The 23,978-nt window shown below is 51.9% G+C and overlaps 1 protein-coding gene across 1 annotated transcript; it reads left to right on the forward strand.

Annotated features, from left to right (window-relative positions):
• Positions 1–5,118: 5,118 nt before the first annotated feature.
• SLC2A11 (solute carrier family 2 member 11) lies at positions 5,119–22,507 on the forward strand. The gene is made up of 12 exons (XM_064577680.1): positions 5,119–5,153; positions 5,936–6,248; positions 9,520–9,684; positions 11,532–11,692; positions 15,502–15,626; positions 16,189–16,318; positions 16,887–17,035; positions 20,198–20,589; positions 21,167–21,268; positions 21,351–21,426; positions 21,678–21,805; positions 22,022–22,507. The coding sequence occupies exons 1-12, from the start codon at positions 5,119–5,121 to the stop codon at positions 22,220–22,222; spliced, it is 1,977 nt and encodes a 658-aa protein (XP_064433750.1). The 3' UTR covers positions 22,223–22,507.
• The last annotated feature ends 1,471 nt before the right edge of the window (positions 22,508–23,978 follow it).

Consider the following 23,978-nt stretch of genomic DNA (forward strand, 5'->3'; position numbering starts at 1 on the left):
CTTAAATTCCACATATCAATGAGATCATAACTGTCTTGCTCTGACTGACTTATTTTGCTTAGCATAATACCCTCTAGTTCCATCCAGGTCGTTGCATGTATTGATTATTTTTAAACAGACTCTTTTTTTTTTTTTTTTAAGATTCTATTTATTTGACAGAGAGAGAGAACATAAGCAGGGGGAGCTGCAGAGGGAGAGGGAGAGGCAGGTTCCCCGCTGAGCAGGCAGCCGGATGTGGGACTCGATCCCAGGACCCTGGGATCATGACCTGAGCCAAAGGGAGACACTTAACTGACTGAGCCACCCAGGTAGCCTGTATTCATTATTTTTAGTGTGAGCAGCACTCCTCCCTGCTTCCTGCTGAGTGCCAGGGGCAGATCCCCGCCCACTCTGGGCCTCAGTTTCCCTATCTCTAGAGTGAAGGGCCCTAGCTTGTACGAGGGGGCATGGAGGTGTGGACTCGCACCGAGGGAGAGAGTGGTCGCTGCGCCTATTGTGAGCGGCTGGTGACTGTGGCAGGTCACCCCTCTCCCCTGCCCCTCACTTCCACCTTCTCGGGAAACCAACTAGGTGAGAATCAAATGCAGAAAGCCAAGGGCTGGAAGAGTCAAGCGGTGTTCTTCCGACGTTCCCCCCAACTCTTTTGTGGTTTGGCGGCACCATTGGGACTGGGCGGGCAGGGCTCCCCCATCTGGCAGGGTCTGCATGCCTGACTTGAGATCTGAGGAAAACCAGCTTCGACTTCTGGCAGGGTTGTTGTGGGTCCATGCTTGACCTTGTGAAGTCTCAGATGATGTGGGAAACACAGGCAAAAGAAAAAAAATCCTTACTACCTACAGCCCATTGACAAGTCCTTGAAACAGGCAGAGTGACCTTCCTCTGGGAACTCCGTGGCCTCCATGTTAACACTTTGCTAAGGGCAAAAGGCCCAACCCCCCAGGATCCTGTAAGTCTTCTTTAACATATAAAAGTTCCTTTGGAAACATCCTTTATCTCTACTCCCCAAGATGCACGTTGGCAATCATCCCGCAAGCGTATGGCCCACGGATATACACGTCTCAAGGATCTCATGACTAGGGTTTTACTAGACAGTAATAAATGACCTTTTCCTAACAGCAGCTAGCCTCTCAAGGTCCTGGAAACCTTGCTTCCAAATTCCTTACAGACTTACGCTCTCCCTAACCCCCTCCCAACTTAAAAGTATATAATCAGCCACTTGTCACAAGCCCAGTGCATCTTTTTCTGCCCATGGGTCCTGTCCCAGTGCTTTAATAAAACCATCTTTTTGCACCCAAGATGCCTCAAGAATTCTTTCTTGGCTGCCGGCTCTGAATCCCAACAATTTCTACCTCATCAGGGACTCGTTTGCAAAGGAGACTGAAGCCTCCCACAGAGGAATTGCTGAGAGGATTAGCATATAGCACGGGGCCACCAACTACTCACACCTTGACCTTCATACTCAAGGTTTAACTCCCAGTTAATGTTTGCTGAGGAGAAACCTCAAGCTTCCTGGCTTAAGGATAATAATTAAAGGCTGGGGAACCCAGGTACCTGGGTGATGTGTCAGGTGGCATTTCAGGGAGAAGGGAGGGGCAACTGAGTATTATCCAAGTATTAGTTGTGGTCCTGGACACAGAACATTAAACCCAGGGGCTCCTGGGTGGCTCAGTCTGTTGAGCGTCTGACTCTTGATTTTGACTCAGGTCATGATCTTGGGGTCCTGAGATGGAGTTCTTTGTGGAGCCCCGTGCTCAGCTGGGAGTCTGATGGGATTCTCTCTCTCCCTCTACCCCACCCCCGCTCATGCTCTCTCTCTAATAAATATTAAAAAAAAAAAAAAAAAAAAAAAGAGGGCCTCCTGGGTGGCTCATTTGGTTGGGCATCTGCCTTTAGCTCAGGTCATGATTCCAGGTTTGTGGGATCGAGCCCCATATCAGGCTTCCTGCTCAACGGGGAGCTTGCTTCTCCTTCTCCCCATTGCTCGTGCCCTCTCTCTCTCTCAAATAAATGAATAAAATATATTTTTTTCAAATAAATGAGTAAAATCTTAAAAAAAATTAAAACCCAGTTCTGAATTTGGTACTTATCCCATGCACACCCTCAAGCTTTTACTACATATGCATATATTCCTACCTAAGACATAGGTATGATTTTGTATATTTCCAAACTTAATATAAAGACTTTAGGGTTGCCTGGCTAGTTGGGTTGTGGATTGTGCAATGCTTGATCTTTTTTTTTTTTTAAGATTTTTTATTTATTTTTTGACAGAGAGAGAGACAGCGAGAGAAGAAACACAAGCAGGGGCATTGGGAAAGGGAGAAGCAGGCTTCCCACGGAGCAGGGAGCTTGATGCGGGTCTCGATCCCAGGAGCCTGGGATCATGAACTGAGCCGAAGGCAGACGCATAACGACTGAGCCACCCAGGCGCCCCATGCAATGCTTGATCTTGAGGTTGTGGGTTCAAGCCCCAGGTTGGGTGTAGAGATTACTTTAAAAAATAAAATCCTTGGGCGCCTGGGTGGCTCAGTTGGTTAAGCGACTGCCTTCGGCTCAGGTCATGATCCTGGAGTCCCAGGATCGAGTCCCGCATCGGGCTCCCTGCTCGGCAGGGAGTCTGCTTCTCCCTCTGCCCCTCCCCCCTCTCATGTGCTCTCTCTGAAATAAATAAATAAAATCTTTAAAAAAATAATAATAAAATAAAAATAAATAAATAAATAATAAAATCCTTAAAAATATATATAAAGGGGGGCACCTGAGTGGCTCAGTTGGTTGGGCGTCTGCCTTTGGCTTGGGCCATGATCCCGGGGTCCTGGGATTGAGCCCGGGGTCGGGCTCCCTGCTCGGTGGGAAGTCTACTTCTCCCTCTCCCCCTTGCTCATGTTTTCTCTCTTGCTGTCTCTCTCTCACTCTCAAATAAATAAAATCTTTAAATATATATATACATATATAAAGGCTTTATAGTCTGTGCAACTTTCTGCAACTTTATTCATGCCGTGTTGATTCACCTAACTTTATGCTAATGCTGTTCCTCCAGTTCATCACTCTCCACTGATGAGTGGCATTCTCCTATAAACCACAATTCACTTCTCTGTTTTCCTGATGATTGACATCTGGGTTGTTAACAGTTTTCCAATATCACAAACAGTGCTGCATGTGTATACAGAAGTCCTCTTTTTTTTTTTTTTTTTAAGATTTTATTTATTTGACAGAGACACAGCGAGAGAGGGAACACAAGCAGGGGGGAGTGGGAGAGGGAGAATCAGCCTGAGCTGCTGAGCAGGAAGCCTGATGTGGGGCTTGATCCCAGGACCCTGGGATCATGACCTGAGCTGAAGGCAGGCGCTTAACGACCGAGCCACCCAGGCGCCCCTAACATAGATTTTTAATTTTATAATTTTATTACTATTTCTTAAGTAGGCTCCATGCCCAACATGGGGCTGGAACTCATGACCCTGAGATCAAGATTCGCATGCTCGAACACTGAGCCAGCCAAGTGCCACTAGATTTCTATTTTTATTTTTTTTAAAGATTTTATTTAGGGTGCCTGGGTGGCTCAGTTGGTTAAGCGACTGCCTTCGGCTCAGGTCATGATCCTGGAGTCCCTGGATCGAGTCCCGCATCGGGCTCCCTGCTCGGCGGGGAGTCTGCTTCTCCCTCTGACCCTCCCCCCTCTCATGTACTCGCTCTCTCTCATTCTCCCTCTCTCAAATAAATAAAATCTTAAAAAAAAATAAAGATTTTATTTATTTATTTGAGAGGGAGAGACACAGCGAGAGAGGAAACACAAGGAGGGGGAGCGGGAGAGAGAGAAGCAGGCTTCCTGCGGAGCAGGGAGCCTGATGCAGGGCTCGATCCCAGGACGCCGGGATCATGACCTGAGCCGAAGGCAGACGCTTAACGACTGAGCCACCCTGGTGCCCCTAGATTTTTATTTTTAATGATGTTAAATCCTCATAAGAAACCTGTATGTTTTATCCTTGTTATCCTGAGGTTATTGTAGAGGCCACTTTTAGGCACCAACTTGAGCAATGGACACCTGAGTAAGGTAGAAGGGCACACAGTGACCACCTAGCCCCTGGGTGAATACAAACAGGCCCATTAAGTGACCCACCTCAAAATATCCATAAGCCCTAGCTGATCAACACAGCTATTTGTGGGGAAAAAGAAGTTTTTTTTTTTTTTAAGAAATCTATTGGGGCGCCTGGGTGTCTCAGTCGTTAAGTGTCTGCCTTCAGCTCAGGTCATGATCCCGGAGTCCCGGGATCGAGCCCAGCCTTCGGCTCCCTGCTCTGTGGGAAGCCTGCTTCTCCCTCACCCACTCCCCCTGCTTGTGTTCCCTCTCTCGCTGTGTCTCTCTGTCAAACAAATAAAATCTTAAAAAAAAAAAAAACTATTTCAATATTAGCAACCAAAACCAACAATGTGTTAGTAGCAACAATGACAACACTATGAGCAAGTTGTGTTTATCCCAAGAATTCAAGGATTAATTACCCTTAGAAACTCTATTGATGTAACTGAGCTCATAAACAGTAAAGTAGAACCCATATAATCACCTCAACAGGTGCAGAAAACGCATGCAACTAGCAACTGCTACTATTTTATTGTATTTTTCCCTAAAAACGCATGGTGTTTTTAGAAAAACATTTTTAAAAGATTTTTATTTATTTGTCAGAGAGAGCACAAGTGCGGGGGGGGGGGGGGGGGCAGCAGGCAAAGGGAGAAGCAGACTCTCAGATGCTGAGCAGGGAGCTGGACTCGGGGCTTGATCCCAGGACTCTCAGATCAGGACCTGAGCCGAGGGCAGAGGCCCAACCGACTGAGCCACCCAGGCGTCCCAGTGGAAATCTTTTAAAAGTTCAGAGCAGCAGGGACTCCTGGGTGGCTCAGTTAGTTAAACAGCCGACTCTTGATTTTGGCTCAGGTCATGATCTCAGGGTCTTGCGATGGCGCCCCCCAGCGGGGCTGGGCGCTGAGCGGGAAGCCTGCTTGGGATTCTCTCTCAGCCTCTGCCCCTCCCCACTCCCGCGAGCTCGCTCAATCTCTCCCTCTCTAAAAAAATTTTAAATGTATTATTAAAAAAAAAAGTTCAGAGCAGCAAAAATCAAACAAAAACCAGGCATGAGCAAGAGAGATACTGCGGTCTCCATTATGGGGTATGTCCTAGCACAGTCTTTGCTCAAAGGGCTTCCTAAGGCCATTTTCGGGTATACGTTTCTATGACCACAAAGAGCATCTTTGGCAAGTCTGGTTTCGGTTTGGCCTTTATCCACGTCCTGGATTCCATGCAGGGTCTGAGAAGCCCCGAGAAATAAAAGATTAACCAGACCCAGTGGACCCTGTGGTTCCTCACCTCCAAGGGCCAGCCTCTCATGCCTTCAACCCCAAACCGGTTCTCCCCTGCACCCAAGTCACTGGCTCTGCCGCGACTAACAGATGAGAGCGCTCCAGAGACTGGTGGGTCTGCCCTTCAGTCCCTCCTAATTCTGCCCCTCCACTGGGTCAAGGGTGGGGCACCTGGATTGGGGGAGGCTGGGGACGTCGGTGGGGACAGGGGCCTCCCCAGGACTGGGGGCTCCCGCGCCCTGGAGGTGGCCAGGGGGGCGCAAAGGAAGCGGGGGGAAAGGGGCCGGGAGGGGCAGCGGCGGAGGGCCGAGGGGGAAGGAGGCGGGCACCGGCAGAGTCACACCTGGGGCGGCAGAGGGAGAGGGGACGAGAGGCCAGGACCGGGTTTCGGGTGAATCTGGAGCTCAATGGGACCTCCCGGGGCGACTGCAAGGGGTTGGCTGTGGTGACCTCGGACCAGAGCTCCCTTCCGCTTTGCGGAGATGGGCCCCAGGCTCGGCCGACCAAGGAATGTGTCGGTTTTCAGCCTCAAAGCTACGGAAAGGGCGGGATGGAGGTGAACAGTAACGGCCCTTTGGGCCTCGTTCCCAAGTGACGGCTGGAAGCGCCGCACACCCCTTAACCGCGCTGTGCGCCTGCGCCTGTGTCTCGGGCGCGCGCTCGGCGCAGAGGTAGGCTTTGCGCGAGCCTTCCGCTCCCCAGGCCGCCCTCAACACCCACTGCGCTTGCGCATCCGCTCCTGCCTCGAAGATGGCAGGCGCTTCTACCACGCCCACTGCGCGTGCCCCTCCGCGTCCGCAGCGGGGGTCCTGCCGGAGCGACTGCACTTCCCTCCGCGCCGCGCGGTTACGGCGGCAGCAGTTGTGTATCGCAAACGAGTGTCGCAGCGAATGCTCGAGAAATGTGTACGTGCTCGATGCCCTCCTGCGATCGGGAAAGGTCTGAATTCCGAAGCACGCCCGGCCCAGGCGTTTCAGACGAGGGCTTGCAGACCGGCGGGAATGCAGGGGCGCAGCCGCTCTGGAAGGCTTAACGGAGTGTATAAAAGTGTATAAAAGTAGCTGGCGCTTGTTTGCCCAGTGGAGTTAGGTGCTGGGCTCAGAGGAGCATAAGCAGGAGGTCGCGCGCAGGGATGGCCTGGGGGCCAGTGCAAGGTTGCATGGGGTCAAGTGTCTGCAGGAACCGTGGCCCGGCAGCATCCCACGCGAGCAGCCGTCGCGCTGCCCGCGCTGTTCTGGAGCCCTCTGGCGGGTCGGACAGGCCCGGGGAGGCAGCAGCCCTTGGGCACTGCGGTCCTGGTCGCCTCGCCCCCTCCTGCGACCGTTTCCCACTCTCGCCTCACTCCCCAACCTTCATTTCCTCCTCCACGCTCCGTCTGAGCCCTGTCCTGATGTCCTGCTTCACAGAGAAATGGGGGGCAGCCAGAAGAGAACGTCCACGCCACCCACCACCCATCTTTGGATGCCCTTTCCCCCTCCCCCATACCCCCAGTGTTGCCACTCCTCTGCCAGCCTGCACTGATTTCCTTCAAATACCTGCATGGCACATGCCTCCATGTCCTTCAAGTCCTTGTGCAGATGTGACCTTCACAGGGCGTATTCCCTGGCCACCCTCTCCAAACATTCCCTCACACCCCTTCCCTGCTTTATGTCTCCATCACACCAGCTGACATACTATGTAATTTCCTTGTTCATGTTATTGCCCGTCTTCCCTGGCTGGAAGGAAAGCTCTGTGAGGTCACGGATTTTGTCTCCTGTTTCACTGGTTATATCAGTAGCACCTAGAACAGTTGGTTTATTGTCCACAGTAGGGAAGCAAGAAATATTTGTTCACTGAATTGATAAATCACCATCATAGCTAATGTTGTAAATGCTTTTCATGATCAGGCACAGGACTAGGCAATCTCCATGCATGATCTCAGTGAATCAAATAATTTCCTGAGTCGCCTGGGTGGTACAGTTAAGCTTCCAACTCTTGGTTTCTGCTCAAGTTCTGATCTCAGAATCCTGAGATCGAATCCCGAGTGGGGCTCACGCTCAGCACGGCCTCTGCTTGAGATTCTGTCTCCCTCTCCCTCTCCCCCTCCAGCTTGTTCTCTCTCTCTCTCTCAAATCAATCAATCAATCTTTAAAAAAGATTTCCTGCTATCTTGGAGACCCACCAGCATCTCCTGCCCCATGGGCTTAATGGTCATCAGGCTCTGTGTCTCTCTTTTTTTTTTAAGTTTATTTATTTATTTATTTATTTATTTACTAATCTCTACACTCAACATGGGACTTAAACCCATGATCCTGAGATCAAGAGTCGCATGTTCTTCCAACTGAGCCAGTCACCTCTTGCTGCTTCCTTTTTTTTTTTTTTTTTAAGATTGTGTTTGTTTATTCGACAGAGAGAGGGAGAGAGAGAGCACAAGCAGGAGGAGTGGCAGGCAGAGGGAGAGGGAGAAGTAGGCTCCCCGCTGAGCAGGGGCTCCATCCCAGGACCCTGGGATGACCTGAGCCAAACCGACTGAGCCACCCAGGCACCCCTCTCTCGCTGCTTCCTGCAGATCTAAGTGGAACACTCACCTCCATGCAGCCCACATGGAGCTTTAATGTGACTCCAGTGAGACCAGAGTCCTGGGTCCTCACCTGGCTGCCTCTTCTGGCTTCCAGAAGGAAGTTACTTAGGCCTTATGGGATCTGTGGGCAGGTCCTCTGCTGGACCTGTCTGTAGACCTGTGGCAAGATCTTTGGCAAGATCCTGCCCCCCAGAGCCTCTTCCTCAGCCTCCCCACCGCCAGCACAGTATCTCACCAAATGGAGAATGCACATCAGTTTTTGGCCCAGCTGTTTCTGCCCCCTAGCTCAGCTCCTATCTGGGACAGGCACTGGGTGTTTGATAAAATGAATAAATAGTCCTCAGGTTCTGGAAATTCCTCTGTAAATCTTTAGCCAAACATCCTTCTGCCATGAAACTTGTATGTAGGTACTTAAAAAGTCATAAATTTGACTTAGAGGACTTCAGATTTGCAGGATGATTTGCTAGAACAAGAAAGGCGGTGTGATTTACTAGGAAAAGATCAACGATTTGATTTTTGTGTGGTCAACTACTTTGTGCATGCCTAGGAAAGTATCTGAGAGGAGCAGTTCAATGCTGTGCCTTTGGGTCAGTGGAGAACTTTCAGCATATACTGAATTTTCGAACATTTTAACAAGCATGTTGTTTTGTCATTAAAAACTAGAAGAGGAAAAATATTAATAAAATTGAGAATCCCGGGACACCTGGGTGGCTCAGTCGGTTAGGCGTCTGCCTTCGGCTCAGGTCATGATCCCAGGGTCCTGGGATCGAGCCCCGCATCAGGCTCCTTGCTCAGTGGGAGCCTGCTTCTCCCTCTCCCTCTGCCTGCCGCTCCCCCTGCTTGTGCTCTCTCTCTCATACACACACACAAATGAATAAAGTCTTTATTTAAAAAATTGAGAATCCCTAAAAAATATACTGACCTAAAGGGATGAGACCTCAGAGTGCTGAGCTCTCATGGCTGGGTACTCTGGAGAGTTCTCTCTCCATCTCTAAGGGGGATGAAAACTGTTCTCTGTTGTACCAAGTGTGTGTGGCACATGTATACCTTGGCTGCCTCCCCCCCCCTCCCCTGGAGGTAGGCATGATCATCTCCAGGTCCAGCAAAGAAGTGACTGAGTGAGGACAAGTGAGTAGGGGCAGAGGTTGCATTGGGACCCAAGCACGGCCACCAGCTGCGTCCATTCTGCTGCTTCATATGCCCCACAAGTCCCCACACATACAGGTCCACGCGGCCCCTTCTGTTAGCCTTACTGCAGAACGGGCTGGCAGGCGAGAGAAGGAGGCACAGCCGCTCTGTTGGAGCATGTTTTGCTGGGGCAAGCCCCTGGGACTGGGGGGGACTCCAGGGGCAGAGTTTCACTCTCCTAGGGCCCCAGCTCAGAGCTCTGTGCTCCAGAACCACAGCAGGCCCGGCCTGGCATGGAGGGCCAGAGAACTGTTGTCTATTTCGGGAAAATGCTGATGGGGGAGAGGGGGGAGGGGGCAGCGGGGTCCTGGGGTTCCTCTGCTACCCGCCGGCCATGTGACCTAGGTAACCCCTCTCCTCTGTGCCTCAGCTGCACAGTGGAAACATCACTGCCTGGTTCAAACAGATTGCAAGGCCATGATTGCTAGGTTCGAGCCCTGGGAACGAGGCGGAGGCTGTTAAAGGCCATTCTGTGTCCTCCCCTCTCTCCTCAGATTCAGGGCAGGGTCCTGCTCCTGACCATCTGCGCGGCTGGCATTGGCGGGACTTTTCAATTTGGCTACAACCTCTCCATCATCAATGCCCCAACTTTGGTATGTATTTTCTGTGCCCACCATCACCATCCCAGTGGGTGCAGGGTGAGGGCTAACGGCTGCCCGCTGTGGGGCTTCAGGCCAGCATCCACTTGGTGGTGCTTTCACCCCATGCACCAACCTTCACTGAATGACCCACAGGTCCTGCAGATCCAGGTTCAAACCCAGCTCTACATCCTCCCTTGAACCTGCATGTCCTCCCGGGTCCCTGATGTCAGCGCATAACTTTACTGCTTGCCTGGTTGGGGGCCAGCCTTGACTCTGCCTCCCTGCCTCCAAACACCAAGCCCTTCCTAACTACCTCTAGCTAGCCATTTCTCCCCGTGTCTCTGCCATGACTCCAGTTCAGGACCCGTCTCTCCTACCTAGATCCCTGGCTTAGCCTCCTCACTGGCCTCCCTTCCTTCAGCCTCGAAAGTTTGACCAAGCCACTCCCCTGCCCAAAAACATTCTGTGGCTCCCCAGTACCTATAGGGATAAGAACAGACTCATCCACCTGAAGTTCAAGGCCTCCTTAGATCAGAACCTGTCCACCTTTCTCCTACCTTCATTCCCTGAACCCCACTAGCAAAGCAAGTTAAATGCAGTTCCCCAAATGCACACAGCCCTCTCTCTAAGCCTCTTTTGCTTGGGAAGCCCTCTCTGCTGCCCCTGCAGAAGCCTCTCAAGGACCACGCAAACACCATCACCATCCTGAAGCCTTCCTTCGACAGCCCCACCCCACCCCAGCTGGAAGTCGCCCCTCCCTCCCCAGGCCTTCAAGCGGGCTGTCCCCACTCAGGTTGCATGTTGGTTGTGTGGGGCCCGTATCATCCTCCTGCTGGTTTGCTTTCAGTGTCTGAGTCATCCTTGTGCCCCCAGCGCCTGGCGCTGACCTGGCCCAAGGGACTTTCTTGGCCTCAGAGACTCCTCCTAATCCCTCAAATGGATTTCCAGCCAGGGACAGGAGAGGCTGGGCCTGGTCCCAGCTCCCCTAGATGGTCCTGCCCCCAGAGGGACCTGGCAGGCACCAGGCTGACAGTCATTACCCTGAGCTGGCCTGAGCAGAGGAGAGCTGGCCCAACCCCTAAACCTGCTGCCCTCCTCACGTCCTCCCTCATATCCTGTTGGGAGGCCTGAGACCAGTCAGACGCTGAAGTGTGTCCAGGTCTTCCCCGAGTGCAGTCATTCCTAACCCTGTGGCCTCTGTTTACTTACCTAGAACTGCAGCTCTGGGGGTGGGGGCCTGGGGTGTCCTGACCACCCGCGGCAGCCCTGACCTGTGGCTGAGGCCGTGACAAGTCCTTTCACCTCTCTGGGCCTAATCCCCCACCCCCAAAGGGACACGTGGAAGGAGCGGTTACCGAACCTGGAAGGAAAGAGCCGTGTGGCGTAGGACCCCTTGAGAGGAGCCAGGACGCCTGGTTGAGTGTCATAGCCGGCCTGAGGTGACCCCCCGGCCTGAGGTGACCCGGAAACAAACACCCCTCCCGCCTCTCTCTCATGTCCTGCTGGGGCTCACCATTGGCCAAGCCCCACAGAAAGCCAGTCAGCAGGGGGCCCACTGATGTGAGCCATACGGGTGGATGCTTAGGCCAAAAGCAGGGGCCCGGGGGGTGGGGGGTGATCGTGGACTCTGACGGGCAAACAGAGACTGGCCAGCACCAGGCTCCAGGAGACACTGTATGTGAAGGAGATCTGTCCGGTGCCCTCAAAGAGGAGGAGCTCAGGTGACTCTGTTCCTGCCCCACCGGAGTCTTGCTCGGGAGCCCTGGCGCCTGCTCTCTGCTGAGGAAGAGCCCTGTGGGCGAGAAGGCTTAGCCTGTCCAGCCTGTCGCTGGGAGGCTGACTGGCATCTCTGTCCACAGCACATTCAGGACTTCATCAACGAGACATGGGGGGTGCGTACCGGCCAGCCACTGCCCGATCACCTCGTTCTGTTGGTGTGGTCCCTCATTGTGTCTCTGTACCCCCTGGGGGGCCTCTTTGGAGCACTGCTTGCCGGGCCCCTGGCTGTCGTGCTGGGAAGGTAAGTGCTTTCTGTGTGTGCCCCGGAGGCCCCTTGATGAGAGGTGCCCCAGTCTGTAGGCTGAGGAATGTGGGAGAAGGAAGAGGCCCTGAGGCCCAGGCCCAGGCCAGCTCTGCCCGCCCTCCGCCTTCTACCCTACCAGCGGTTTCATCACAAGAGTCATACGTCTAGGGGCGCCTGGGTGGCTCAGTCGTTAAGCGTCTGCCTTCGGCTCAGGTCATGATCCCAGAGTCCTGGGATCGAGCCCCGCATCGGGCTCCCTGCTCGGCGGGAAGCCTGCTTCTCCCTCTCCCACTCCCCCTGCTTGTGTTCCTGCTCTCGTTATCTCTCTGTCAAATAAATAAATAAAATCTTAAAAAAAAAAAAAAAAGTCATATGTCTAAGCTGATTTGGTAGACGGAGGAGCCTTGTGCTCTGAGGGAGAGAGGACTCCTGGTCTCTAGTTCCATGTCTGTGGGCAAGTGCTATTGGACCATAAACTAGGTCCTCTTCAGGCCTCATTCCCCTCTCTGTATCCAACTGAGGCAGTTCTTGGGGTGCAAACAAGAGAGACAGGCTCATACTAAATACATACATACATACATACATACATACTTCTGGCCGCCTCAGTCAGTGGAGCATGGGACTCTTGATCTTAGGGTTGTGAGTTTGAGCCCCATGTTGGGCAGGGAGCCTACTTAAATAAAACTTTTTAAAAAGTCTACTTAAGGTGGGGCGCCTGGGTGGCTCAGTTGTTAAGCGTCTGCCTTCGGCTCAGGTCATGATCCCAGGGTCCTGGGATCAAGCCCTACATTGGGCTCCCTGCTCGGCGGGAAGCCTGCTTCTCCCTCTGCCACTCCCCCTGCTTGTGTTCCCTCTCTCGCTGTGTCTCTCTCTGTCAAATAAATAAATAAAATCTTAAAATATATATATAATAAAAAATTAAAAGTCTACTTTAAAAAAGAGAGAGAGAAAGACAGGCTTGGACTGATCTGATCGAAAATTGTAATAACTGGAAAGATGGTGGAGCGGCTCATAGAATGAAAGGAAATACTCAGAAGCCAGGTCTTCAGAACGGCAGGATCCAGGGCAGTGCTGAGGATCTCAACAGCCAGAGCTTTGGGCCATCCTCCCAGGGAGGATGCCTTTGGAGTGCATTAGCTCCAACAACATTCTATCTCCAATGTCTTCATTCAAGATTCAGAATCCAGGAAGACAGATTGTTACCGACCCACCATGGGTCACACATTTACAACCATGAAGCAGTACTGGGCAGAAAAAGCAAATGGCTACCACGGTCCACCCCTTTGCTAGCCACCCTGCACGCGTAGACACGTTTCTCCCGTGTATTCAGCTCTATACGTGCCCCTCCTAACATTCCTCAACCATCCCATCATATACACCATCATATGTATTCACCTCTCCCTGAGGGAGACCACTTAGAGCCTTGTCTTGTCTGGAAAGCTACCATAGTGCCTCACCCAGAGGCAACATTATCAAGCAGAACGGGGACTTCTTCCTGGCTGATGCTTTATATCAGAAAGAAGAAGAAGAAAAAAAAACTTTTCAAAAAAGGTGCCATGTCTCATTGCCCAGCACCGGGTCACTAGCATAGAGAATGAGATCACCAAGTCTGGGTTAGATGGTCGGGTTCATACCTGAACCTTAAGGGGTAAGGGCACATTCCCAAACAAATTTAGGCTCTTCCTGCAAAAGAGAAGGAATTAGCTCTGACCCCTGGTGTGCCTTAGGGGAGGGGTGGCAGTATGGTCAAGTAGGCATGCTGACACGAGTAACTTGCTCGTGAGAACCTTTGGGGCCCACACGAGGCATCACCGAAATAGTGATCAAGTGCTACTGGGCACACCCCACCTTAGCATAGGAGTGTCATATGGCACGCAGTGCGTGATGGATACACAACCACCAGGGCTGGGGTAGGGACTACCGACAAGGCCAGGGTTCTTTCTTTTTTTTTTTTTTTTTTAAGATTTTATTTATTTATTTGACAGAGAGACAGCAAGAGAGGGAACACAAGCAGGGGGAGTGGGAGAGGGAGAAGCAGGCTTCCCACTGAGCAGGGAGCCCGATGTGGGGCTCGATCCCAGGACCCTGGGATCATGACCTGAGCTGAAGGCAGACGCTTAACTGACTGAGCCACCCAGGCACGCAGGCCAGGGTTATTTCTAATTAAGAGGATGGTAATTCACTGAAGGAGAGTGGCTTTGCCCCAAAGCTCTAGGTCTTGCATTGTGAGTCTCCTTTTGGATGGCTGCCACAGCCACTCGGAGCACCATAGGCTCTCCTAGGTCTAAAGGGGCGAGTGGCAGAGCTCTTTGCACTGAGTGGACCCACTGGAGGATACTCTTCATGCTCAGCTCCACTCGAAGCTGCCAGGTTTCCAAGTTACCTGGTTTGTGTGCCAGAGCGTGACACCCAGGGTGGTACGTACTCTCTCTAAAATGGGAAGGAGCTCTCTGAGGTTTGCCCTTCCTTCTTAGAGGGGTGGCAGTGATTTCTCATGCACTTTGGAGGAAATAGGCTGATGTGCATTAGTCCGGTGAGCTTCGGGAACTTCACTGATGGGGCGGCCCGCTCCGTTTGAAGTTTCCACTCTTTATCATGTTTGTGCCTTACAAGACCTCTAGTGGACTCTTCTGGTGCTCATTCTCCCTGTCCTTTCAGTATATAGTCATCAGAGAAGTGGGCCAGCAGGATGCCCTGTGGAAGGGACTGTGGCCCCGAGCTGGAGAGCTGCTCTATCCTCAGGCAGGTCAGTAAAGGTGTATTACTGCCCCTGCTAGGTGGAAGCTAAGCGTTTCCGGTATTGTGTGTGTACGGAAATGGAGCAAAATGTATTTACCAAATAAATACCCCACAACTGAAGTACTTTATTAACTTACAGCACTGAGGAAACCATAGGTGGTTTTCAGTTGGAGTTACCCCTGGACCAAGTTTGCTATAATCTATGCCATTCTCCATTCTCTAGACACAGGAGATCTATGCTTTAGTCTGGATTCTCTTGCCGGTGTGCCGCTGACTTTGGGCAGAAGACTGGCCTCCTCTAGGATCCAGTTTCCCTGTCTGTACAGTGAGCTCTCCCGAGTACCCTGTATGACAGCACTTCTGTGCTCAGTATCAGGAACCCCAGACCTGAGGCTTCATCATGGTGGAGCAGCTGACATTTCTAGTGGCCACTCCCTGGGCTGCAGTCTGTCCCGCTGAACTAGGCATGGGCCACCCAGCCATCCTGAAAGTTCTGAGAAGTGACTCTATAATACATGGAAGAAAATGTGCGGGGACTGTACTTGGCTTTCAATGCATCTCTTCCCTTACTCTGAAAGTTTTATTGAGTCTGAGAAATCAGACATTAGGCCTCTCATCTTACAAAGGAGTGGGAAGGGGCGCCTGGGTGGCTCAGTCGTTAAGCATCTGCCTTCGGCTCAGGTCATGATCCCAGGGTCCTGGGATTGAGTCCCATATCGGGCTCCCTGCTCAGCGGGAAGCCTGCTTCTCCCACTCCCACTCCCCAGCTTGTGCTCCTGCTCTCGCTATCTCTCTCTGTCAAATAAATAAAATCTTTAAAAAAAAAAAAAGGAGTGGGAAGAAAGAAATGCTTCATCTGAAGAGATGAAGCATAAAATACAAATGTCATCTCAAGCTATGATGCGGGTGGAAAGGAGAGTAGCTTAGACTCCTTGATGAATCTCACACACGTGCACACACGGGTCTGATCCGGGCTGGCTGGAGCTGCAAAGGGGGGGTCCCCAGGGAGAGTCCCCCCGCCCAGACTGAATCTGAGCCTCTCTTGCCTGCATTCCACTTCCCCCCAGGAAGAAGTCCCTCCTGGTGAATAACATCTTCGTGGTGGCCGCGGCGACCCTGTTTGGCTTCAGCCGCAGAGCAGGCTCCTTTGAGATGATCGTGCTGGGCAGGCTGCTCATGGGAGTCAGTGCAGGTATGCAGGGAGGGCAGCTCATCCTGCCTCTCTATTCCCACTCATTCATGTATTCCATTTATTCATTCATTTGTTCTCTTTATTTCTTTCATCCATTCATGCATTTTCTTTCTTCATGTTTTTCATTCATGCCCACCTCTTCTTTAGCAAAATGATTATGGTTTATCTCAAAAGGCTCATATAACTAGACACTTAAAGTGGCTATAGAGACATGAAAAAGTTGTACAGGGCTGTGGATACAAGCATCCCCAAGCCCATGCTAACAGAGATCCTGTATTTGAGCCACACTCTAAGCCAGGAGCTTCCTGGCAGCCAAGGTACAAAGGCAACAAGGATGAGTTCTCAGATCTTCCCTATAGAGGCAGAGTAGCCTGTTAGGGGCTCCTCAGTTTCAGGGGCTTGGCATGTGAGGAAGCCCATCAACCTGGGCTTTTAGGGACACCCATCAGCAAATCCCCTCTTGACTTGCTACTGTTTATACACCAGGTGTCTCTGTCTATATTAGTTATTTATTCCTGGGAAAGAAAGTACTCTGAAACTTAGTGGCTGTGCACACATCTAGGCTTGAGCATGAATGTCCAGCCCATGTACCTGGGGGAAAGTGCCCCCAAGGAGCTCCGAGGAGCCGTGGCCATGACCCCAGCCATCTTCGCTGCCCTGGGGATCGTGATAGGTCAGGTGGTCGGACTCAGGTAAACACCCTGTCTCCATGTGCCCTGAGTAGTTTGAGGGGGGCCAGAAAAAGCCCTTCGCCTAAATTTCTCATTAAGTGTATTAAGGCATTGCTTCTTTGAATTAAGAAATCTTCTTTGTATTGAAATCCTGTCTACACCCATCTGGCCAATACACAAAATGGGTATTAGCCAACTACCTGCCAGTGTGAATCAGCATTTTCCCTCCTCTCTAGATCAGGGAGCAAAGAACAGGTCTTAAAAAGAGAGAAGGTGAAGGTTTGGGCTTTTAAAGGGGAGCATGTCCTGGTCATCCCAGAAAAGAGAGGGGAGGGCAGAGCCTGGAACCCTGGGAAGAGGAGTTGCTACAGATAAGGTGGGGTCATGGCCATGGGATGGGAGGGATCTTGGTGTCCAGACCCAGAACTGGTTAGAAAGAAGCAGAGAGCAATACAGGTCCTCTGCCCTCAGGAGGGCAGGCAGGCAGGGGACTGGAGGGTGCGGGGTGGGGAGGTCAGGGGATTAGGGGGCAAGTGGGCAGGGTCTTGGCAAAGAAGCGCCTGGTCCGGCCTCTCCTCTGTCTCCCCAGGGAGCTCCTGGGTGACCCAGGGGCCTGGCCCCTGCTGCTGGCTAGCTGCCTGGTGCCTGGGGTGCTCCAGCTTGCCTCCCTCCCTCTGCTTCCTGAAAGCCCACGCTACCTCCTCATTGACCGTGGAGACACCGAGGCCTGCCTGGCAGGTGAGTCCCTGACTTTGGGTCCCCAGACCACCCTTGACCCAGGGGCACATCTGTCTGGAGCATGTGAATCCCCATTTCTTGGATTTCATTTATCAGGGAAAAGCTGTCCCTCACTTTTGTGCCATCCATCCTTCTCTTCAAAACTCTTTATTGGGGCGCCTGGGTGGCTCAGTTGGTTAAGTGTCTGACTTCCGGTCAGGTCATGATCTGAGAGTCTTGGGATCAAGCCCGAGTCGGGCTCTGCACTCAGCGGGGAGTCTGCTTCTCCCTCTCCGCCTGCCCCTCCCCCCACTCATGCTCTCTCTCCCTCTCTCAAATAAATAAAATCTTAAAAAGAAAACCAAACAAAAAAACCCAAAAACTCTTTACCAAGGGGCTGTCCTAAGTGCCAAGCCAGCGGGACAGAGCAGACCCGGCCCCTGACATCTAGGAACTGCAGGATGGTGCCAGTAAAGAACCCTCCCCTCTACCACATACGCAAGATGAAACACTGTGTCACCTGGGTGCCGATGGGCTGACTCATTAGCTATGGCCATGGTAATGATGCCCAAGAACAATACCCAAATCTCTGGCTTAACATAATCCATTACTGTGTCTTCTACTCATTTGCTTGCTGGGCTGGCTGCATGACTGCTGATCTCAGCTGGGCGGCTCATGGTGTCTGGGAATCAGCCGGTGAGCCAGTCCAGGCTGGTCTGGGCCCGAGCTGTTCAGTTCTGCTGCACACACCTCTCTCACTTTTGGTACCAACGGGCTAGCCTGGGGATGTTCTTATTAAGGTGATGGCAGAGGCCCAAGAAAGCAGATTCAGTTGCACAAGCATTTTGCAAATCTGTGTTCCCCGTGCCCATGAACAGGCCATCAGCCATGTCACTGAACCCAAAGTCAAGGGATGGGAAAATCAACGGCCTATCCTCTCACATGGCAAAGGGTGTGGATTCAGAGAAAGGTGAAGACCAGGGCCCACTCATGCACCTTCTCAGCTTGCCACTGTGGCCGCAGCTATTACTGATAGCCCTGCCCTGTGCAAAACATGCTCAGTGTCATCTGGGGCCCCCACAGTCTCATCCAATCATGGCATCCGTCTTGTAGCCCCAGATCTTAAGATCATATCAAGTCTATATGTGCCTTCTCTTGATCCAGAGACCTAGGAGCTAAAAACACAAGTCTTCTGCCCCTCTGAACTCAACACACAATGGTGAAGGTGGGATGGTGTAACCAGAACTCAGCCTCATTTCAAAGGGAGCAGAAAGCCATCACCAGTCCTTAATGCTTAGGTGCTCCTGGGAAGATGGTGCCAGACCTCCCTGCCTTGCTGGTAGGGAATGTTCCATGATCACGTTCTGGCTCTGCTCCCTGGGAGGGGCCCCCTGGGCTGTGGTGTCCCCAGGTTCTGGCTTCTGCCCTCTGAGTTAGCCTTCCTTAACACCTTCTGAAGAGGGCATTGCAAATGTGCTCATAGAAAGTTGGGGCACACAAGTCTTTATATTTCAAATTGTCTTAGTCCCTTTTCCCCGGGGCTGGTGGAGTTTTTGTCAATATAATTTTCTCAAAAACGATGTGATTCTTCTATGTATTTGACTGATGTGCCCAAAAGCCACATCCACAAGTCTTTTTGAGACCTGCTTCCCTCTTGAGACCGAATGACTGGAATTTGGGGCATGTCAGGCTGCTGGGGACCAACACCCTTAAGCCCTCCAAATGCTCCTTTTCCAGCCATGAGGGTCTATGAGGTGCTGGCATTAAGCCACACCTTTAATTTGGTTGTTACCCTGAGTCCATGGCTCAGTGGCAGGGCTCTGGATTTGATTTTTGCTTTCAGGCCATAACTTAATGTGGAACTCTTTTTGCTAACTGGAGGGGCTAGAGATGAGAAACAGGTTTTTTTGTTTTTTGTTTTTTTGTGGGGTTTTTTTTTCATTTTTTATTAAACCAACCTAGTGAGTTCGGAATAAGTTAAATTTAATTAAATCTTGTTCCCTCTGAAGGTCTTTTTGAGCTCATGTTTTTCTTTTTCTTTTTTTAAGATTTTATTTATTTATTTGACAGACACAGAGAGAGTACAAGCAGGGGGAGCTGCAGGCAAAGGGAGAGGGAGAAGCAGGCTTCCTGCTGAGCAGGGAACCTGATGCGGGGCTTGATCCTAGGACCTTAAGATCATGTCCTGAGCCAAAGGCTCACGCTTAACCAGCTGAGCCACCCAGGCGCCCTTCATGTTTCTCTTATAGTAAGCTTGGAATACTCAGCTAAAAGCAATCAGTTCATGCTTTCACCACATAGGGATCTCTTCCCTCGAGTCCAGGAATTCATGAGGTCTGTTTTCTTTCTTCCTCAATACTGCTTGGCATACCCAGGCATCTATTTTTCTAGCCTCCTCACCATCTCTGCCTGGTATTGGAATCAGTACCATAGATTACAGGTCCTAGTATGGTAGCACCCCTCCTGGTACCCATTAATTAAGTCATCAGTTTTCTGTTGCTGCCTAATAATCATGTCTCAGTGGCAAATCAAAGAAGCAATCACTTAGTTCAAGCCTCTGTGAGTTCCCTGGGTTTGGCTGATGTAGGCTGTGCCTGGCTGGTGGCTCTGCTGGTCTTGGTCGCTCATGCAGGTCTGCTGGGCATTGGCTAATTTAGGAGGGTCCCAGCTGGGCCTTCTCTGCTCTTTCTGGGACCAGTGGGCTAGCCCCACCACACCTTTGTATGATGATGGGAGAAGAGCAAGAAGAAATGAGCAAGGTCTCTTAAGGCTTGGGCTGAAATTTGCATACCCTCCCTACAACCTCATTCTATTGGCCAGAGCGAGTCACATGGCACAGCCCAATGCCAAGGGGCGGGATACATACTTGCCCCTTTGGTAGGGACCACTGCAAAAATCACCTAGCAGAGGGCCTGGATACAGGGACGGATGGAGAATTGGGGACGTTGGATAATGGCAATCTGCCGCAATCGTGTCTGGTCTGATGTATCCGCAGAACCCGGAGCTCCTAAAGCCTTTATTGGTCCGTGATGCCCTGAAATGACAGGGACAGGGGAAGCTCATCCCCATCTGATCAGGGGGCCCCAGAGAGAGAGAGAACAGAGTTGATGGTGGGAGCTCACTGCGGGGGACCAAAGAGGGGCTGGGGGAAGTGGGGCTCAGCACCCTCTCCCCCCGCCCCAGCCCTGCAGCGGCTGCGGGGCAGCGCGGACGTGGCGGGGGAGTTGGCGGAGCTGGAGGAGGAGCGCGCGGCTTGCGAGGGCCAGCGCGCGCGGCGCCCATGGGAGCTGTTCCAGGATCGCGGCCTGCGGAGGCAGGTGACGAGCCTCGTGGTGCTGGCCAGTGCCTTGGAGCTCTGCGGGAACGACTCAGTGAGGCACCCCGCCACGTCCCCTGCCCCGGGTCAGGAGGCTGCGGGGCCGCAGGCCACTGGCAGCCCGCGCCCCTCTGCCCTTCGTCTCCAGGTGTACGCGTACGCCTCCTCCGTGTTCCGGGAGGCCGGGATCCCCGAGGGGAAGGTCCAGTACGCCGTCTTGGGGACTGGGAGCTGCGAGCTGCTCGCGGCCTGCCTCAGTGTGAGTTTGTCCTGGGCTCAGGCTGACCCTCTATCAGCCCTGCGGGGGGGTTGGGGGGCCCTGACTCTCGGAGGACTTAAGTCCTCTGCCTTGAGCCCTTTTCCACTCCAGGTCACTATGCTCAAGTGGGGCGACTTAGCTAGCATTTATTGAGCACCAACTGTTGACCGTGCCCTTAACACACCTTTTTGAGATGAGGAAACTGAATGGAGTGACCAAATTAATAATTAAAAAATTAATAGGGGCGCCTCGATGGCTCAGTCGGTTGCGCTTCAGCTTTCCGATCGTGGTGATTTCAGGGTCCTGGGATTGAGCCCCCTGTTGGGCTCCCTGCTCAGCAGGAAACTGCTTTTCTCCCTCTCCCTCTGCCCCTCCCCGCAGCTCGTGCTCTCTCGCTCACTCTCGCTCTCAAATAAATAAAGTCTTAAAAAAAATTAATAGTGTCTTAATCTCCTGAAGCAATCAACTGCTCCTAACTGCCCCCCCTCCCCACACCACCAGCTTCCCACTGCTCGCCTTTAAACCAAGGGAAGCTTCCAGGGCGGGGGTCAGTGACCAGGGCTCCTTTCCTTTGCAGTGTGTGCTGATCGAGAGGGTGGGCCGCCGTGTGCTGCTGATAGGAGGGTACAGCCTGATGGCCTGCTGGGGAAGTATCTTCACAGCGGCCCTGTGCCTGCGGGTAGGTGGGCTGGACGTGAGGGTTGCGGCTTGGGGCAGCCTGATCTCCACCTCACTGCACCCCCTCTGCCCCTTTACTACAGAGCTCCTTCTCCTGGATGCCCTACCTGGCCATGTCCTGCGTCTTTGCCTTCATCCTCAGCTTTGGCATTGGCCCCGGTGAGTGGGCCCCAGGAACCCTGGGCTTTGGGCTTTGTGGAAGGAACTCGAATGTCTGAGTGCATGATGGGTGGATGTGAATGCAGTGTCACCCGCATGTCCCTCCCACCAGCCTACCTGTACTGAGGCTTCTGGGAGGGGGTGGCTGGAGGAGGCCAAGGGGTCCCCACTCCCATGTCAGGGACAAGGTGGGGGGAAGCCTGGGCAGGGAGTCCTGGCTGGCAGCACCCTGTCCCCGCTCCTCCCTCTAGCCGGAGTGACAGGGATTCTGGCCGCGGAGCTGTTTGACCAGAAGGCCCGGCCTGCTGCCTATATGGTCAGCGGGTCGCTTGTGTGGACCTTGCTCTTCCTGGTCGGGCTGGGGTTTCCCTTCCTCAAGGTAGGCCTGCCCCGCCTTCCCCCAGCATTGAGGCCCTGGCCTTAGGTTTTACCTCTGTCAGCGGGAGGTCTCCATCCAGGGAGCCTGAGGCTGGAGTGGTCGGGACTCATCTGAACCAAGTTGGACAAATCCCTCATCACCACCTGTCATGAGGCCACAGAAGTCTGGTGGCTGAACATGGCCACACCAGGTCTCCGGGTCTCTTTTCACCCGTAGGAGGGCTTGTCCCACTTTCTCTATATGCCTTTCCTCGGTGTCTGTGTCTGGGGGGCCATCTGTACTGGCTTCTTCCTCCCTGAGACCAAAGGCAAGACCTTCCTGGAGATCTCTGAGGAATTGCACAGACTCAACTTCTCCCGGCAGAGCCAGGGCCCTGAGTGGACAGGCCCAGAAGTCATCCTGTCCACAGAGCTGTAACTCTGTAGGTACGGTGAGGGCCCAGATCCAGCTGTTGCTGTCTCCTTTGCTTCCTGCCGAGGGTCCTGGCCCTCTGCATTCCCTAGTTCCTGCATCCATTTGTTTAATAAGGGCTTATTAAGCACCTACTGCATGCAGGCTTTGTGCCCGGTGCTTAGCAATCCGTGGTGAGCCAGAGAGGTGGGATCAGGACCTGCTGGTGGCTCCCTGTCTAGAGGCAGTTAACAGGAAACCTGGCGCGAGCCAAGCTACTCATGCTGTTTGACAAAGTCCAAGTATGGGGAACGATCCTGAAAAAGGAGACTCCACAGCTGGCTCCTGCTATTCTCTTTCATTTTGTTTATGGCAATCTTTATAATTGTGGGAATATTTCTGGGCTGGCTCCTGCTATTTTCTTTCATTTTGTTTATGGCAATCTTTATAATTGTGGGAATATTTCTGGGGTTTCATGATAAAGTGACTACTCATCTTAGTTACGCCTATCTAAGCAATCATAATGAAACTAATTCCATGAAGAATTACTTTCTATAGAACAAAGTAACCAGACGGTCACGCTCTGTCTAGCACCTTTCTCTTTGCGAACTGTTTTTTAGCTTTAGCAAAAGCCAATAAGCAGAAATCAACAAAGGTCATGTTAATCATTACAAAGGAAAAATGAAAGAAGGTTATGGCTGTAATCCAGAAAATGATCTAAGATTTGGAAAAACAAAAATATCCTAACATATAAATAAAGTTCCTCCGAGGCTGTCAGGAGGAGATGCTTGCAACCTGATCCTGTGTCTGTGTCTCCTCATTCGCCGACGCCGTCCTTTCCTACGAGAGACCCACCCCAGCTGGAGCTGGACTCCGGCAGAAACCAATAAAAACAATCACAAACTCAGGGAAATGCAGTGAGAGAAAAATACAGATTTGAAGTGTGTGCATACTAGGGAGCTTGACCTAGTTTGAGGAGGGTGGCCAGAAAAAAATTTTCTGGGGGTACCTGGCTTGCTCTGTTGGTAGAGCACGCGACTCTTGATCTCCGGGTTGTAAGTTTGAGACCCATGTTGGGTATAGAGATTACTTAAAAATAAAATCTTGGGGCGCCTGGGTGGTTCAGCCAGTTAAGCGTCCGACTCTTGACTTCAGCTCAGGTCATGATCTCAGGCTTGTGAGATCAAGCCCCACGTCAGGCTCCACACTGGGCATGGAGCCTGCTTGGGATTCTCTCTCTCCCTCTGCCCTTCCCCAACCTCCACCTCTTAAAAAAAAAAAGTATACATTTGATGAATTTTGGCAGATGTATATGGCCATGAAACCACTGTCACAATCAAAGTAGAACATTCGCATCACCCCAACAGGTCCCTCATGCCCCTCCGTAATCTGTAGGCCCCCCACCTGCTGCCCCAGGCACCCACTGACCTGCCATCTGCCACAATAGTTCACATTTACTTTTTTTCTTAGAGTTTGATATAATTCCATACTATATGTATGCATTTGTGTCTGGCTTTGCTCCAAATAAAGTTTTTGAGCTTCACGCATGTTGTCACATGTATTAGCATTATTCCTTTGTGTTGCTGAGCAGTATTCCACTGTATGGATGTATCATAATTTGTTTACCATTTACCTGTTGTTGGGCATTTGGGGCTGTTTCTGAATCTTGGCCATCATGAATACAGCTGCGATAAACATTCCTGCACAAGTTGTTGTGTAGACAAATGTTTTCATTTCTTTTGGGTAAATGAATTGCTGAGTTTAATAGCAAATGTATGTTTAG

Source organism: Mirounga angustirostris, unplaced genomic scaffold (assembly GCF_029215605.1).
Source record: "Mirounga angustirostris isolate CCGP_5_RB_7025 unplaced genomic scaffold, mMirAng1.0.hap1 SCAF_14, whole genome shotgun sequence".
Taxonomy (NCBI): Eukaryota; Metazoa; Chordata; class Mammalia; order Carnivora; family Phocidae; genus Mirounga; species Mirounga angustirostris.